Below are 15,800 nucleotides of genomic sequence, written 5' to 3' on the forward strand. Positions count from 1 at the left end.
ACCCAAGCCCTTCCAGAGAGGGGGCGTGGTCAGGCACAGCTCATCATTTAAAGGTACAGACACAGAAACAGCCTGTTCTGAGCAGGGCTGAAATAGAGGGGTTTATAGGCATGATCAAATACAGAATCAGAGTGGATTTAGAACAAGAAGTTTCACATACTTCTTGAAAAAGAGGATAATATGTGACCATTAAATTGGTTAAAAACACAGGTTCTCAGTTCTACAACAATCATCTACCTCAAAATATTTGAGAAAAATACCAGCTAGGATGGAAGATCTTACATCAATATTGATCCTAGCAACAGCTGTCCCAGTTATTTTCTCAATTAAAAGCAAACCTGCGACTGACACCACCAAGTGGTCCGGTTTGGTTCAGTACAGTTTGGTACAGTTAACCCTGCTCTTGCTTGCATTTCCACAGCCAACCGTACCCTTGAACGCGACACAGTAAAGAAAGGGCAACAATGGAGGTCGTCCAGCAGAGGTCTGCACCTCCGAGGTCATCTATGAGGAAGTGCCAGCGCTGACATAAGTCGTAAAAACAGGAATTGGAATTGCTCTCTTGAAATCCACGAGACATTTAAAGATGGCGGGTTTGTCGCACAGGAAGTGACGGTTCTTCCCACGATCAATGGACTGCAGTGTGCCTTTAGGGTCAAATCTGTACGCTTGGCACCCCAACAGAAGAGTAGCAAAAAAATAGGACAGTACCGATTGGTCATTTTGGTACCATTCCTAACTTTTGACAGTGGAAACGCCTTGCCTTACTGTACCGAACAGAACTAGACCGCTTGGTGAAAATGGGACTTTAAAAAAAAACATTGACGGTCACAGAAGGAGTTTTTCAGGAAACATGCAAACCAACTTTATATGCAGAATAAACCTCTTACAATGTGAACTCACATTGTGTTCATTGGTTGAAAACATCAAAGGTAAAAATACAGAATAGACCATTTTCATGAGAAACATCTTAATGTGTCATAGCAGGAAACACAAAGCTATAGATAATGAACTCTGGCTATTCGATAATAAGACCACTTTAGCAGTTTACTGGGTCACTTTAATGGATACTTAGCTTCATAAGTTGTACCTTTGCTTTACCTGCTGTGATAACTTAAGTGTTTGCCATGAAGATTTATTCCTCTCTAACTGTAATGAATGTCGACGCTGAAAACATAGACGCACATGTTGAACAGGAACAGCAGACTGGCAGCTTTCCACACTGTGTTCAAAGATATGAACAAGATGTCAGACAAAGAATGAGGCAAGACGGCATTTTTTTTGGGGGGGGGGGGGGGAAGGAGGAGGGGGGGGGTTGGATGAAGGTTCAACTTAAGGATACGATCAGTGCCTGGAAACAACACACTACCCCGGACCATTTCAGCCATGATGCAGCCAACAGACCAGACATCAACTGAAAAATGAAATGACAACCACTACATTAGCATGCAGGACTGAAAAAACAAACAAACAAACAAACAAAAACCTAAAAAGAACAACAGGGCAAATTAAAAAAAACAGAAACATGATGTGGTGCCAGGTGATGTGTGACACAAGACAAATGTGAAGAGCATGCAGTTGAGTGCACAAACCTGGGTCAGCGTCCCACAGAGCGAACGATCATTCTTTGTAGCTAGCGCAGTGTACCTATGCAAGTTTAAATATAAGCAGCACAACTTATCTAAGGATGTGTGTTTGAGATTATGTCTTCTTCAGGTACACTGAGAAGTGATCATAAGCTTTCAAAAGTGAGACACTGACTTTCAAGGTCCTCTGAAATTTTTTTAATTTTTTTTTTTTGCAGAAAAACACCTTCAATACCCTCACTGCTTTTCATATTGTAGGTTTGGATCTGGTGTACTCTGATCAATAAGGTTCAGAAAAAAAACATGCTTTGAGATGTTTTTCTCTCATTGAACTGTAACATTGCACACTCAAAATTCTAAATAGAGCACCGTTGTATTCGGTATGATACTGTGGAGAGAAAACAAACAACTCCTTTGCTTTTTGCTTGTACAAAGAAATGTGGGGGCTTTCACACTTGCAGAAAACTCCTGAAAAACTCCTGATATTTCCAGGAGGAGCTGTATGTGTGAACACAAACAGCCACATTTTTCACTTGGACTTCACCCGGAGTTTCTCCTGCCAGAGCCCTGGTATTTTTTCCCCAGCAAGTCCCGAGTGAGCGGATGTGCACAGCAGAATATTCTCCAGAGAAATCAGCTCGAGCCAATGAGAGGAGGGAGTGACGTTTATATACTGTGACTGGAGTTAGTGCATAGACTGTTTGCACATGACCGCTACGATCTCCGTGCACCTAATTAAACGGCTGCATTCCGTTTTCTGTTCGTCAGTATGTTGTTCTCCGCCCTTTTGTTGAAGGTGTGATTCTGTTGAACTACACATAGCATTGATATAAAGGCAAATATTCTCATTATATTGTCGTAAAGCGGACAGGGATAGTCTCCCGCTCTGAGGAGCATAATGTGAACAGGCAGGTCAGGAGAATATCCGGAGCAGTCCTCCTGAAATTATCTGGATATTTTCAGGAGTGCATGATGTGAAAAGGGCTTTATTGAAAGCAGCTGAGGATAAATGAGGACATGTTTTTGCAGTTATATTCCTGACTATAGAGGAGCTAACTTAAATTCTATTTCAGGTTTTTTCAAGCGACTGTCGTGGTGCTTGAAAGAAACAGTGTCTTGAGTGAGTGTTTGAGTGTGTGTATCTGAAGGGAGAGCAGGTAGGCGGCTGCAAGTCAAGGTGTCAGGCAGATCTGAGAAATAGAATTTGTATAGTTGCTCTCAGGAAATGATCTCCATGCGATCCATAAGATGAAAACGGCAAAAAAACAAAACATGAAGAGACGTTAAGATGTTTGTGAGCTTTGTTGGGTTTTTTTTTGTTTCGAACGTGATGCCAGACACTGCTGCAAGCAGCTTAAGGATACAATCCCTTCCTGGAAAAAGGATTTTGTGGCGAACCATTTCTGCCATAATACAGCCCACAGCCCAAATATCCACTACATGTGCGCAGCATTAAAGGAGGGAGAAGAGAATAAGCAAACAAAATGCAACAAGTCAGCAGGAAGAACTAGAGTAAATGTTTGGGGTCAAGAGGACTTAGGATGAGAGAGTATTAGTAGTGACAAGATTCTCCTGAGTTCTGCTCTTATGGGAGCATTACTGCCATGCATCGACCTCGTTAAGCCCGTTAAAAAGAAATATTCTTCCAAAACTTGAAAAAAAATCAAAAACTTATATAGTTTTATTATTATTATAGTTTTATATAGTTTTTATATTATCCAGCTATTACGGTTATATAGAGGAACAGAAATTTAAAATGTTTATTACTCGTTGCAAAAAAAATAAAATTAGACAGGAAGACAGACACCACTCCTGTGAGTATTCAGTTAGAACCAGGAGACAGTAATGCTGCCTTCATGGACTCCTCGGAAATAACAGTATTTACCATATTCATGAGTAATAAGCCCCAAAGTGGTAATTGCTGATGGGAAATTGAAAAATGTTAATGATACCAGAGTGGCCAGGTTGTGACCTCTGTGTGACGTTTAAGGGCAAGAAAAGTGGCAGAAAGCTTAGAAACAGTAAAACAGGAAATAGTAGCTATCCTTTATTTTTAGTAGTCGCAATTTTTCGTATATGCATCTATTAGCTGTAGCAAGCAAGAAAACTTTTAACTATAAAGCATGCCAGGCGAGTATATTAACATTGATAACAATGTTTCCTTGATGCACATTGTATGTTCTTTATTCTGTCACTGAAGCACAATTGAGCTTTTTGCTACTTGCCTTCGGTCAATAAACATCAACCACTAAAAAAACAATGTGACTGCTAGCGCTCTTTTTCCAACCTGGAGCATTTGAATGAGTGTATGTCGGCATTACGACAGCACAACTCGGAAATACGATGTTTCAGAGGAGAACGTGAAGGCAGCATAATTCTAGGTTAGCTTAGCTTAAAGACTGGAAACGAGGAAACAGCTAGCGGGGCTCTGTCCAAAGTAAGAACAATCTGCATAAAAGCACTGCCAAAGCGAAAATACAACAACAACAAAAAATTCTTGAAGCCCCACCGCCCTGCCCCGCCTTGTTTAGCATAAAACAACATATAACTCTGACCTTATCCAGGCTAGCTGTTTTCACCTTCTACCAGTCTCCATGCTATGCTAACTTAACTGTCACCACTTCTTAGTTTTGTATCTAATAAACACAATTAGGAGTGTTTTTTTTAATCTTTCCATCTAACATGAAGCTAATTAGCACACTTCTCAACATGTTGAAGTATTCCTTTAAGAGTGTCTTTCATAACCAGGATATGTCCAGAGCAGGAGCACCAAGTGAAACTGCTGAAGCATGCATCCAAGTGCCTGTATTCATTCCTGCATTTCTTTTAGCCAGGCTGTTAGGAGCTCAGGACAGGCAACCTCTTAATAAAACATCAAAGGCATGCTAAAGCACTGCTGGGAACTGGAGACCCCAGACAGGAAGTTTCCCACAAAGCACCGATGCCCAACATGCCAACCCCCCCCCCCCCCCCCCCCCGAGTGTGACCTTTACAGGAACAAGGAGTGTGTGTATTTTAGTGTGAGTGTGTGTGGTTGGGAGGTGCTGAAATTAAAACATCCTGGGAAGGGGGGGGGGGCATGCAACAGGCCAGGCAGCAGCTTAGGAGCTCCTCATTGGCCAGTCCCTTTTCAAGAAGCTGCTCTCCTCCACTCACCATTGGCCTGGTAGCCCATGCCCAGGATGACTTCGGGGGCGCGGTAGTAGCGGGTGACCACATAGGGTGTCATGAGGAGGCCAGTGGCGGCTGTCCTGGCCAGGCCAAAGTCCAGGATCTTCAGTGTGCAGTCTGATTTCACCACTATGTTGCTGGGCTTCAGATCCTGTACAGAAAACACACACGGACACTTTAGAGTTTAGAGCGAGGACGGAGAGCTCTTACAGCTATTAAAAAGCACTTTATAGAAATAGTCCTGTTACTGATGGTCTGGTTTGCTTTTGTAGGACATAAAGAGGCCACACTATAAAGTTCAGTCTGTTTTATAACAAGTTAAGAACTCCTCACAGGAGCTTTGAGCAAAAAGGGGAAAAAAAGGCAAAGACAGATAAGACAGGGGCAGCTGTGGCTCAGTTGGTAGAGACGGTTGTGCCTTAAACGGAAGGTCGGGGGTTCAAAACACTTAACCACAAGTAGCTCAGGTAGCGTATGAATGTGTATGAATGGGATTAGTTACTTCTGATGGTTTCAATACATAGCCACCTCTACCGTCAGAGTGTGAATGGGTAGGTTTGACCTGCGATGTAAAAGAGCTTTGAGTAGTCAGAAGACTAGAAAATACAAGCTCAAGTCCATTTACCATACAGACCATCTCTCATCGCCTTATTTGCCTGCAGTGTTAGTATGCAGTTAGGCAGAGAGGATTAGCTAGAATAATGCAAAAACAAAAAAAAAACCTTGTCTAGAGATATGCTCCTGTTTAGTTAGTGTAAGGAAACTTCAGAGCAGCGGCTGTGGAGTGGGCAGTGTTTTAGAAAAGTTTGTCCATATTTACTTCAGTACTTTGATGCTGGCAAACCAGCCTCTTCTTTGCAAGTGCTTGAACACTTTATATAAAAAAAATCATTCAAGTACTCAAACATGGAAATGACTTCAAATGGCCCTCTCACCCAGTACAAATCGTTACTCTCATAATCATAAACATCGATTCTTGACAATGAAATCGTCAAACGCTGAGGCTGAAGTAGCTCAGACGATTGTGCTTGACTTCCTGAATAGGTAGGAGAGTGTTTTGAAGAGAGAGAGAGAGAGAGAGAGAGAGAGTGCTAAGCAACCCTGAGCATCTTCGACAGGACTGGAGAGCTCTCGTTGCGGAGACGACGCCCACAAAGAACAACAGAGCCGAGTTCTTTGGCGATCCATGACTCATGTTGCATCTGTTCACCTTCCGAAAGCTTTGGCGTGCCGAGCCGCGCTGATGCGAGCCTGGCTGGTTAGCTCCGCCTGTGGCTCAATTAGTTCTGGCTGGCAGAGCAGGAGGAGCTCTGCTAATCTACTGCTGCATCTTCCACTGAGGGTGATTGACAGTGCCGGCAGTGTGTGTGCGAGAGAGTGTGTGTTATTGACTCTGTGCGCTTGAATACAAGAGTGATCATTTGTACACTCCTGCTGGTGCTTCAGGATGTGTGTGTGTGTGTGTGTGTGTGTGTGTGTGTGTGTCATCTTGCATCTGTTGATTAAAAGTAACCAAGCACCTGAGTGTGTATCTGTGTGTCCTTTTTTTTGTTCATCCTTTCTGCAGCAGAACAACCTGTTCACATTTAGCTGTGTAATCTGGTCATTTTAAATATTACCTGAGTGTGGAGATATATATATATATATATATACACACCGTATAATCTGGAATAAAGGTTGCTCTGCTATATAAGACACAGTCTGTTTTTGGGGGTTTTCCCAGAGAGAGAACTCGTCCACCTGCATGACAATTTCTATCGTGTTCAGCCAAGTCCACGATGTGAAGTTTCTGTACAGATGTGTCGCTCTTCTAGTTCCATCTGTTTTAGCTTTGTGGAGTTTGCACTTTTACTAGCTACAGTACGGTAGTTGAAGTCTCAGCCTACAGTGTAACTTTTAAAGTACAGACCCTCAGCCCTGCGAGTCGTGCCGCCAACCACCGCTGCTGCTGGTCACTCGTCAACTTTAATATAGAAGTCTTTCAATCACTCCACACAGTTGATTTACGGAACAATATACCAATGATGGTGGCGGCTGCACTTGTGCTAATGACGGCGCGTGTGTCACGTTTTATACTGGTATAATGGTTGCACCGGTGTATAACATTTCTAGATGCAAAAACTGGTATTTAAAGATTTCTACGGTAAGTGAAATCCACATTCTATGAGCTCCCACATTAGTGGAAAGACCTGTGTGAGGCTTGTTGATAAATCTGAAACCTGTGATTGGCATGCAAGGCAAAGTCATGTAGTGTTTTGTTGCAATCACATCAAGCTGCTTCAACGTAGTTGGTTGGTAACATAAGAATTGTTCATATCATTTGTTGGATTGCTGGAGCTTCCTGGTTCTTTGCATCCTAACCTCCTTTCATAGTTAGTTCTTGAAATGTATTACAAAGCAAAGAAGGTTGTGTCATGTTTTAAGCTGTTAACATTGCAATACAAAATAGAATACTATGTATGATAATGAAAGATAAGACACATGGATGCGTTTGGTGACATTCATACAGTCTGTTCAACCTTACTTGTGATTTTGAAACGATGCTGCCTGAGGCCACTAATCTCCTTTCCAAACAAAAAGCAGAGAAATGTAAAGAAAGGACGGGTTGTGTTCTAAAGAGGGTTTGGGGCTTGACTCCATCTTAGCTTGTTAAAGTGACTTCCTGAGGCCTTGTCATCATGATCATCATCATCTCCAAAAATGTTCTTTTCTAACATTCAGCAACAAGGAAAAAAAAAAAGTTTCCCTCCAAAATAGTTGCACTTTGGTACTTTTAGGTGGTCGTACATGCCCGTTTACATCAGCATGTTAGTTTAAGCTTACATCCACGTGCCTTCTTTATAACATCTAAAGCTTATGTATGCAGAGGAAATGCATGCAAACAGTTGTGCGTGTTAGCTCGTTTAACACAGAAGCACATCTCACCCTGTGTATGATGCCAGCAGCGTGCAGGTGTTTGATTCCACACAGCATCTGGTAGAGCAGGTAGGACAGCCTCTCGTGGTCCAGCTCCATCTGGATCACCTGGCAGAGGTTAGCATCCATCAGCTCCATCACCAGATACCTGCGGAGAGACCACACTGGAGTTAAAATAAATCAGAGACATGGAGCATTTTTTTAAAAATAGCTCGTATTGCAACTAAAACAACTAAGCATTATGACCAAACTGATGTGTGAGTTATCTGAAGCATTTAGATGACTTATCTGTCTTCATATTCAACATATTTGACTCATATGTCTTCGTACAGATTTGAATTTAAATCCACCTTTCCTTTGGATTGTTTGAAGTTTTTTGGCTTTCTCATGAACAACTTAAAAAAAAAAACAGTTCAAACCAGAGTGCTGTTGTCTTGTGTCCCACTCGCATGCACTTTCCTTGGCATTTAGGAAGTGACAGTAAGTGTTCTGCTTCTCAAAAACTGTGATGATGTTATGCTATCTGGCAGCTGTTATATCATCAGTCCCTACAATCCTCCCACATGGTAGAACGACCTTCTGACTTTTTTTTTTTTATACAAAAAAGAACATCCCGGTAACAGAGAGTTCAGATTGATACCATGAACAAGAAGTAGAACGTATGTATGTACTGTGTATATGACTAAAAGAAACACTGATCATAAGTGTTTTTGGGTTAGATTAAGTAAAATGTATAAATGCTGAAATCCACCTCCTTAGAAATGGTTAAATGCACTGTGATGCGCTGTGTGATGAAAGTATACATAAGTATACATTTAAGGTACTCGAACACTGAGGGAAATGGAGTGTTCCTGCTTCATCCTCTCACTGTGGGTTTGCTCTGCAGCCCTCTGGCTACGATTTGTCCAGTTTCCTTTTTAGCTCCAATCAGGCAGACACAGTGCGCTCAAACACACACACACACACACACACACACACACAAAGCTTCCAGTGGATGGCATTAATCATGTTTGTTCCCGTCATACTTGGAGAAACCATCACTCCCTCCGCCCCCCCACATCTCAGTTTAGAACTCCCCTCTCTGCAATTCTTAAGCCAGTTTTCACTCACATGGACGTCTTGTCGACTTGGAAACACATCAAGGACGCCGCCAAATATACCCCAATACTGATTTTATGAAAGGCACTGTCCACACAAATTTTTCTCCTTTTTATTTCTATCTGTTATCTCTTAAAGCCTCATGGGGACAGATGTTGTAAATTAGCATTTTGCAAAAAAAACCCACTAAGAGCAGTTCATCTGGGACATGTGCATGGTTAAATGTTACAGCACCAATGTTACTGTAGGTCCATGTCAAAATAAAAACAAAAACAAATAAATAAATACATGTACACAAACAGGGAAATTAGACTTTGGACAGAGGCAGTGCCCTCTATCAATGCCACCCAAGAGTTATTCTAATATTTTCATGTAAAGGAAGCTTGTGTTTTGACAGCAGATTGTTTTTTTCTGATCCTTTGTATCAAACATGGTCATCTTTAAGTCACTGAGGCTCTAGTCTGTGTTCTTGTTTACTTCAAGATGAAACATTTCCTCTGACTGAATGTGGTTAGTACAAAGTGTTAAACCACTAAAAGAGATTAGGTGTTTTATAATTATTCCTTGATATGCTGTATTATGTACTTGTACTAAGGCAGAATAATACACTAAACACAGATCCAGCTACACTGCAGCAAGCCCCTAAAAGTCATAGACGATCCCCTCAGCTCCCAGCATGCCACATCCCGTATTGATTTTACAAAGCGGCAGCGAGCAGATGTTATCCGGCTCAGTGATACTTACACGTCTTGGAATTCTTCCAGTGTCTTCTGTGGTGTGAATACATTTAATAGGCCGATAATCTGCCAAATAAAAAGCACAGTTATTAATTTGTGTCCGGAGGGGGGGGGGTGAAGGATTCGTAATGACGTCATCATCGCCCATCTCTCTGAACCAGCAGCAGGGACAGCAGCTGGAGCCAGAGCATCATTAATGAATAATAACAGGAAACACCCTCATTTAACACATTACATGAACATGTAACAGCAGCAGGGGGGAGGGATGAGGTAATCTACAGGATTCTCCTGTTTAAGAGATCAGCTGTCAATCAAACAGGCTGGGCAGCTTCTTATGTCACTACATTTCAGTAGAAGACAGTTGAAGATTGATTATATAAAAAATGTCACAGGTCAATTATTGAAGAATTCATTTATCATGTCATCATTTGTAATGCAGCCTGATGAAGTATATTTAAAACTGGCAGGTCGATGTAAAGACTGAACATTTCTTTATTCGATCCAAGTACCTTCTAAAGGCCGACCGATTAATCGCCCAGCTTATAATATATCCACTGATATATCAGCATTTCAAGTGACTATCGGCTAATTTGATGCGTCGATATTTCTAGATTTATTTACCAGTCAAAAAGCATTCATTCAGGTTTCGTTGTATTACACTAGCAGTTCTCTTTCAGCAGCTGAGTTTGCTTTATGGATAGAGATGCACCGATCCACTTTTTTTAAAGTTCCAATAAGATTCTGATACATATGTACCGATACTGATATTTTTATATCATGATTAATAGTGTTATCATTGTTGGTACTATGTGTAAAGCTACACAAAGCTGAAGTAAACCTGGCACTGCATTGCGCTGACTTCACAAACAAACAGGAAGCATCAACACCTGTGAGGTTTTCAAATTAAATCTTTTAAACTGAAGTGTACTTTTGATCATATCGAAAGAGCTGTTCCATCTCGTCTGAACGTCGCCATGGAGACGGTTTGTGGACAGTTGTCTGAACTTGTGACTGTGCGAGCTGAGAATGTTTAAAGATCTCTCTTGATCAGTGACATGATCGGTTCGATATCCGATACGTGAATTACGTCAATATCAGACCCAATACTGACATTAGATCGGCTCAGTCTTATGTAACAACCATTATCACTCTCTACAGATCGTAGACAGATCTAAGAGAGATAACGGCCGATATATCGGAATACATTTTTTTCGCTCCCTAATATTGGTACTGATATCGCACCTGATAATCCCATATCGGCCGGGCTCTAGTAACTTCTGTTATTTCTGTGAAGTGTTCATTGCTGCCACATGTCTATTCATCACATTACATTTGACTTTTAAAGCTGTAGGTCTGTATCAAAAGGAAGCACACCTCAACATAAAAGGGCTAATCAGATGTCACAGCTCAAAATGTTCCACTCTCTTTGGTAAACTTGTTTTAAAAAAAGAAAATGTCAGAAAAGTCAAAGCTCTTACGTTCTTGTGGTTGACACATTTCATGAGCACCAGTTCTCTGTAGGCCCGCTTCGCGTGAGTTTGATTCTGAAATGGTCGGCTCAGTTTCTTGATGGCAACATTCCTTTCAAAGTTGTGATCATACGCCGAGCTGGAGAGAAAATGAAAAAGAAACATTACTCACTAATATATTTCAAGAAGCATACGAACAACAAAGAACATCTGTTTTTGTAGCCCATCTCTGATGACAACACACTGACTCTTTAACCATTTGCATCTTTTCTAATGGTTTGATGAATGCTGAAGATGTGATGAAAGTTCAGGTTGTGCTATATCAACACACTTAGACAGTTTAGAAAAATAAGTAAAGAACAGGGGCCTCATGTGTAAAAGACTGCGCTGCTTCCATACTGAAAGATGGCGTACAAAAAAGGAAATTTCCTTACTCAAAGAAATTTCCACATGTATAAAACAGTGCCAAGTGTCCTGGGTGCAAAAAAGCCCTCAGCCCTCTTTTGGCGCGATCTCAAATTGAAATCAAAAATAATCCAACTTTTAGAATAACCCTTCAATGTCGAGTCTCCCTCACCGACCAATCAAAATCAAGAAGGGGTTCAAAAAGCCGTTCATGGACACATGAGCCCGTCTGATCTCAGCAACTTTCAGAGCCAATGGCTGCCGAGAACTAAAAGTTGCATCAGTAGATTCAATCTAATCACCTGACAGGATCTGAGTGGGAAGAAGATATCTTGCAGCTATCATCATTGATTCATATCCATTAATGTTTTTGCTTTCATTATGAAATGCAAAAACAATAACAGACTGAGAGGTCGGAATTGAGAAATAAAACAAAAACAAATGACTCACTAGGGAAACACTTTGAGATGTATTTCTTAATTCTATGAGTCTAAGAAATAAAAGATGATTTCATGGAAAATCACTCAAACGTCACTTCAAATCGAACATGAATGAATTCACAGAAACTTAATTTAATCATTTTCAGGATGTATCTACCAAATCCAATGGAGCCGAGTAAACCTGGAGATGGCTAAGTTCTCATCATGGGACCTACATGAGTGACCTTCAGCCATTGTCATTGATGCATAGCAAACAACATCCACTAAAGAAAACCATTAGATGAAATTGAACACTAAAGCAAAGGCTGATTAGGTTGATAAGTGAACGTGTCTTTAGTATTTCTGTCACACTAATAGTTCAAAAGTCAAGACAGTATTTTTTATTCTTTCTTACCAGACTATTCCCTGTGCTCCTGATCCGATGGGTCTGAGGTTCTGGTAGCGCTTTAAAACCATAAAAGTTGAATCTCCCACATCTATACTGTAGTACTCCTTTTCACGCTTGTTCCGGTTCATGGTGAAGCCTTGGACCTGCGCTGTGGCTGGGCATCCAAGATGAGCTCTCCTCTCAAGACCTGCAGTTTGTGAAGAGGAAAAGAGGTCATTGTTTTTAACTCCCATCTTCAGCATTACATTCTTTCATGCACACACTTTCTCTCACAGCATCCACCACAGTCATATTAAACCAGGAAGCCTGGAATTTCCAAAACAAGAATCAGATTCTTTTATTAAATGCTTTGACATTTTAAAAAAGGAGCTAGCTCATACAATCTATTGATGTTGCTTCAACCTAATGAAAAACCTTGATTGAACACGATTTGGTATGTGCAAGTCAAAGAAGCCATGCTTTAATCCTTGAGTGAGGTTTAACAATGGTAATGACCCAAAGGTCCAGGCACTGAAGCAAGCAAGCAAGCAGCGAGAGCCACAGAGGAAGCTGGGTTTCATGCCGGCTCAGAAGACGACGGATCATTAGTGAAATTTGGAACATTGTACTGAGAAGGTCAGCTTTTGTCATGATAGCTGTACATTCCCTGGACAATGAACTGACCTCTGGAATTATGAAACAACAGATAACCCCCCCCCCACCCCCCTTCAGTATCCATCAGCCTGCCCTCCTTCATGCTTGCCTCTCCGCTGCACTTGTCTTCTTATTCTTAGCGCTGTTCTATCAATCTTCATTCCTTTCCTCCATTATTCTTTCTCTTCTATTGTTAAGGCTGCAGTCAAATCTGAGATGAGCTTTTGTCAAGTTCAGACAAAGAGATAGAGCAGAAACCAAATCAAGACTTCAACCAGAGCAATTAAATCCCATCTAAGGATCAATCAGCTACCTGCTCTGCGATGAGCAACCTCGTGTTTTATCTCATATTTTTAAGTCTACCTCTTATATAACATCATAGTCCTGGGGGAAGATTAACTGCGTACTTGTATTTGGTTGAAATGACAATAAAGAAATCTTGACTTGACATTATAACTGGCCCACTGGCCTGGAGGCATGAGTGAAATATTCCAGGGCAGCTAACTGCATGTCCACTGACCGATTGGGTGAGCTGAAATAACGCCTAAAAAATAAAAATAAAACAGTGACACATAATTGACTAAACTGGCGTTTTGTCAGTGATTCTTGATCATTTCTTTAATTACTACAGCATCAATGTTTCATTCATGCTTCTGAGCATGTGTACCATAATTGAAAGGCAAACGCCACCGACTGCTTTACTGTTGTTAGGTATGGGTACCATTACCCGGGTACTTGTTGACATTATTACCCGAGAAGCTGGCGAGAGACAGGGTACATCCTGGACTGTCAATCACAGGGCTGCGTGTAAGATATGTGGCGTTAAACTTGCACATCATAGAAATACTAAAAGGGAGAGAAAAGTCCAGCCACACTGGCGAGAGTTATGGGGTTGGATAGGACAGAAAATGTAGTCTTTTGCCGAATCTTTCGATCAATGCCGACACATGTGGACAAGTTGGTTGAGTATAGAAAAGATAAAGTAGTTTTGCTCGGGAATAGAAAGTAATGTTCCTGGGTGTACCAGGACCCTCAACTCCTGCACTCAAAGGGGAGAAGACTTTTTTTTTTTTTTTTTTTTTTTTTTAGATAGACAGCAAATCAAATCAAATTCTAAAAGTGTCTGGAAACTAACAAAAGGATGCCAGAAAATAAAAGTATTTACATTGAACTCTGCTTGTTTAACCCTCCTCCTCTCCTCCTCTCCTGTTTCATCCTTTCCGCTTCTACTCTTCTTTGTCTCTCCTCTGCCTCGGCTGCAGACAGGGAGCTGAGCCATGCAATGCAGACGTACAGGGATGAATATCGTGCTTTTATCGTGCATCAAGAGAGAAAGTGCAAAACATTTGTCATAAGGTCAAGCACTTGAGCATAGCCTTGTAGATGCAGAAACAGAAAAATAAATATGACACACGGCAGCAGAAGGTAAAGACTGTCGCTCTACTTCCTGCTGCCGTTTCATAAGCTGATGTATTCAACATCATCCCTAACATGGCATGTATCACCTGCACAGTCACAAAATTGACTGGTTCATGTGGCCATGCCTTGGACTCAGGATAAACTACAAAAAGGCGAGCTATTCATCCCCATGTGATCAAAGTTACGGAGGCATGATCGTGGAACGAAATTGAATCGCTACTGAGCTGGGAATCAGAGATAGTAGAAAGAGGCACAACAGAGACTGAAAAAAAAGGCATCTGTGTAAACAGTGGAGTCAACAGGACGGAACAGTGCAGTGTATGCATGAGAGGCTCTTGTTAACACATCTGCACCTCTTTTTGTTTCTGCAACACTGTTTGAAATCACACACCAGATGCCACTGTTTGGGTCAAGGTAAAATTATTAAAAATGATACAATGCCAGAGCTGCAATATAACTATATTTCTGTGACTCTGTCTAATAAGCGCTTCAGAATGTGACTCTATAGTAAAGAGTCAACACTCACACTAGAAGTAGCTTGATACTGGTAATATATTTAAATGCACAGTGATTGATCTTTTTAAAGCTACCTGTGTAACAGTTTTAATTGTGGACTGTACCTTTAAGACACACTGTGTTGCTAAGTTACTCCCCGTCTGCAATAATGAAGCTATATTATATTCTCAGCTCTTTGAAGGTGTTTGACGCTTCAGCTTTGGAACTACTTGAAATATCTTGATTAAGTCAAGCCTGAATTCTGAAGAAGGGCTGCAAAATAAATCACACAATGATCACAACACAAAAGTCTGAATCATATCTTTGAGTAGAAAAAAAGTCATTTTAAGCACAGGTGCCTGGCATTCACATTCAGCGTCAGACATCAGATGGATACGAGTGCTTGCAATTCGCAGCATTCGGGCCAATCAGATGACGCCCCAGCTGGTCATCAGCTGCCCTTAGAATAGTTGGGGTCAATTTGGTCGTTAGCTCGTGTGTTAGTGGAGGACGGAGAGCGAATACTGAGGAGGTGAGACAGAACATATTCTGCCGATTCATTCACCGAGGCTTATTGCATGGGTACAATTTTAACTCGCTCATGAGTCTAAAATTCTCGGCTTCTTCAAATACAGTTCAAGACACAATGTAGGATTTGTGCACAATGTAAAGGTCTTCATTTGACAGCTCGACAAGCACACCAGAAAGACTGAAAAGTGGGGTTAAAGCTTGTATGCTGTTTGTCACATGTAATATATTCATCAAGTGGAATCGAGTTGCGATGTTGTTATTCAGTGAATTCAATGTGAATTTCCTTCTTCTGTCATATTTTTCTGCGTCTGTGGTGATGGTCACCGTGCTCAGAGGCATCATATCTTTCCCTATGAACCCTGTTGATGTCCGAGTTATTTTAAACTTCATTCATGGAGTGATGTTTTCAAACATCATAGCCAGTGATCCCTGGCAGGTTGTTTCAGGCTTACTTGACAACATCTTGGCAATTCAACTATCATACATGTTTTGTGGTGTGTTTTTGTTTAAAG

At 41.2% G+C, this 15,800-nt stretch overlaps 1 protein-coding gene across 3 annotated transcripts in view; it reads right to left on the reverse strand.

Moving 5' to 3' along the window:
* Positions 1-15,800, reverse strand: part of mapk8b (mitogen-activated protein kinase 8b) — a 33,023-nt gene that overhangs the window by 12,034 nt on the left and 5,189 nt on the right. For 2 of the 3 annotated variants that reach the window (XM_061028971.1, XM_061028969.1), the window contains exons 2-7: positions 12,217-12,397; positions 10,987-11,116; positions 9,516-9,574; positions 7,683-7,821; positions 4,743-4,908; positions 1,343-1,414 (exon numbers count right to left, since the gene is read on the reverse strand). In XM_061028971.1, coding sequence (XP_060884954.1) covers positions 1,343-1,414; positions 4,743-4,908; positions 7,683-7,821; positions 9,516-9,574; positions 10,987-11,116; positions 12,217-12,338 — 688 coding nt within the window. In that variant the 5' untranslated portion in view covers positions 12,339-12,397. Of the gene's footprint in view, positions 1-1,342; positions 1,415-2,950; positions 3,023-4,742; positions 4,909-7,682; positions 7,822-9,515; positions 9,575-10,986; positions 11,117-12,216; positions 12,398-15,800 lie in introns of all 3 variants that reach the window. The other variant, XM_061028970.1, reaches the window with a different exon arrangement.

Source organism: Labrus mixtus, chromosome 21 (genome assembly GCF_963584025.1).
Source record: "Labrus mixtus chromosome 21, fLabMix1.1, whole genome shotgun sequence".
Classification (NCBI taxonomy): Eukaryota; Metazoa; Chordata; class Actinopteri; order Labriformes; family Labridae; genus Labrus; species Labrus mixtus.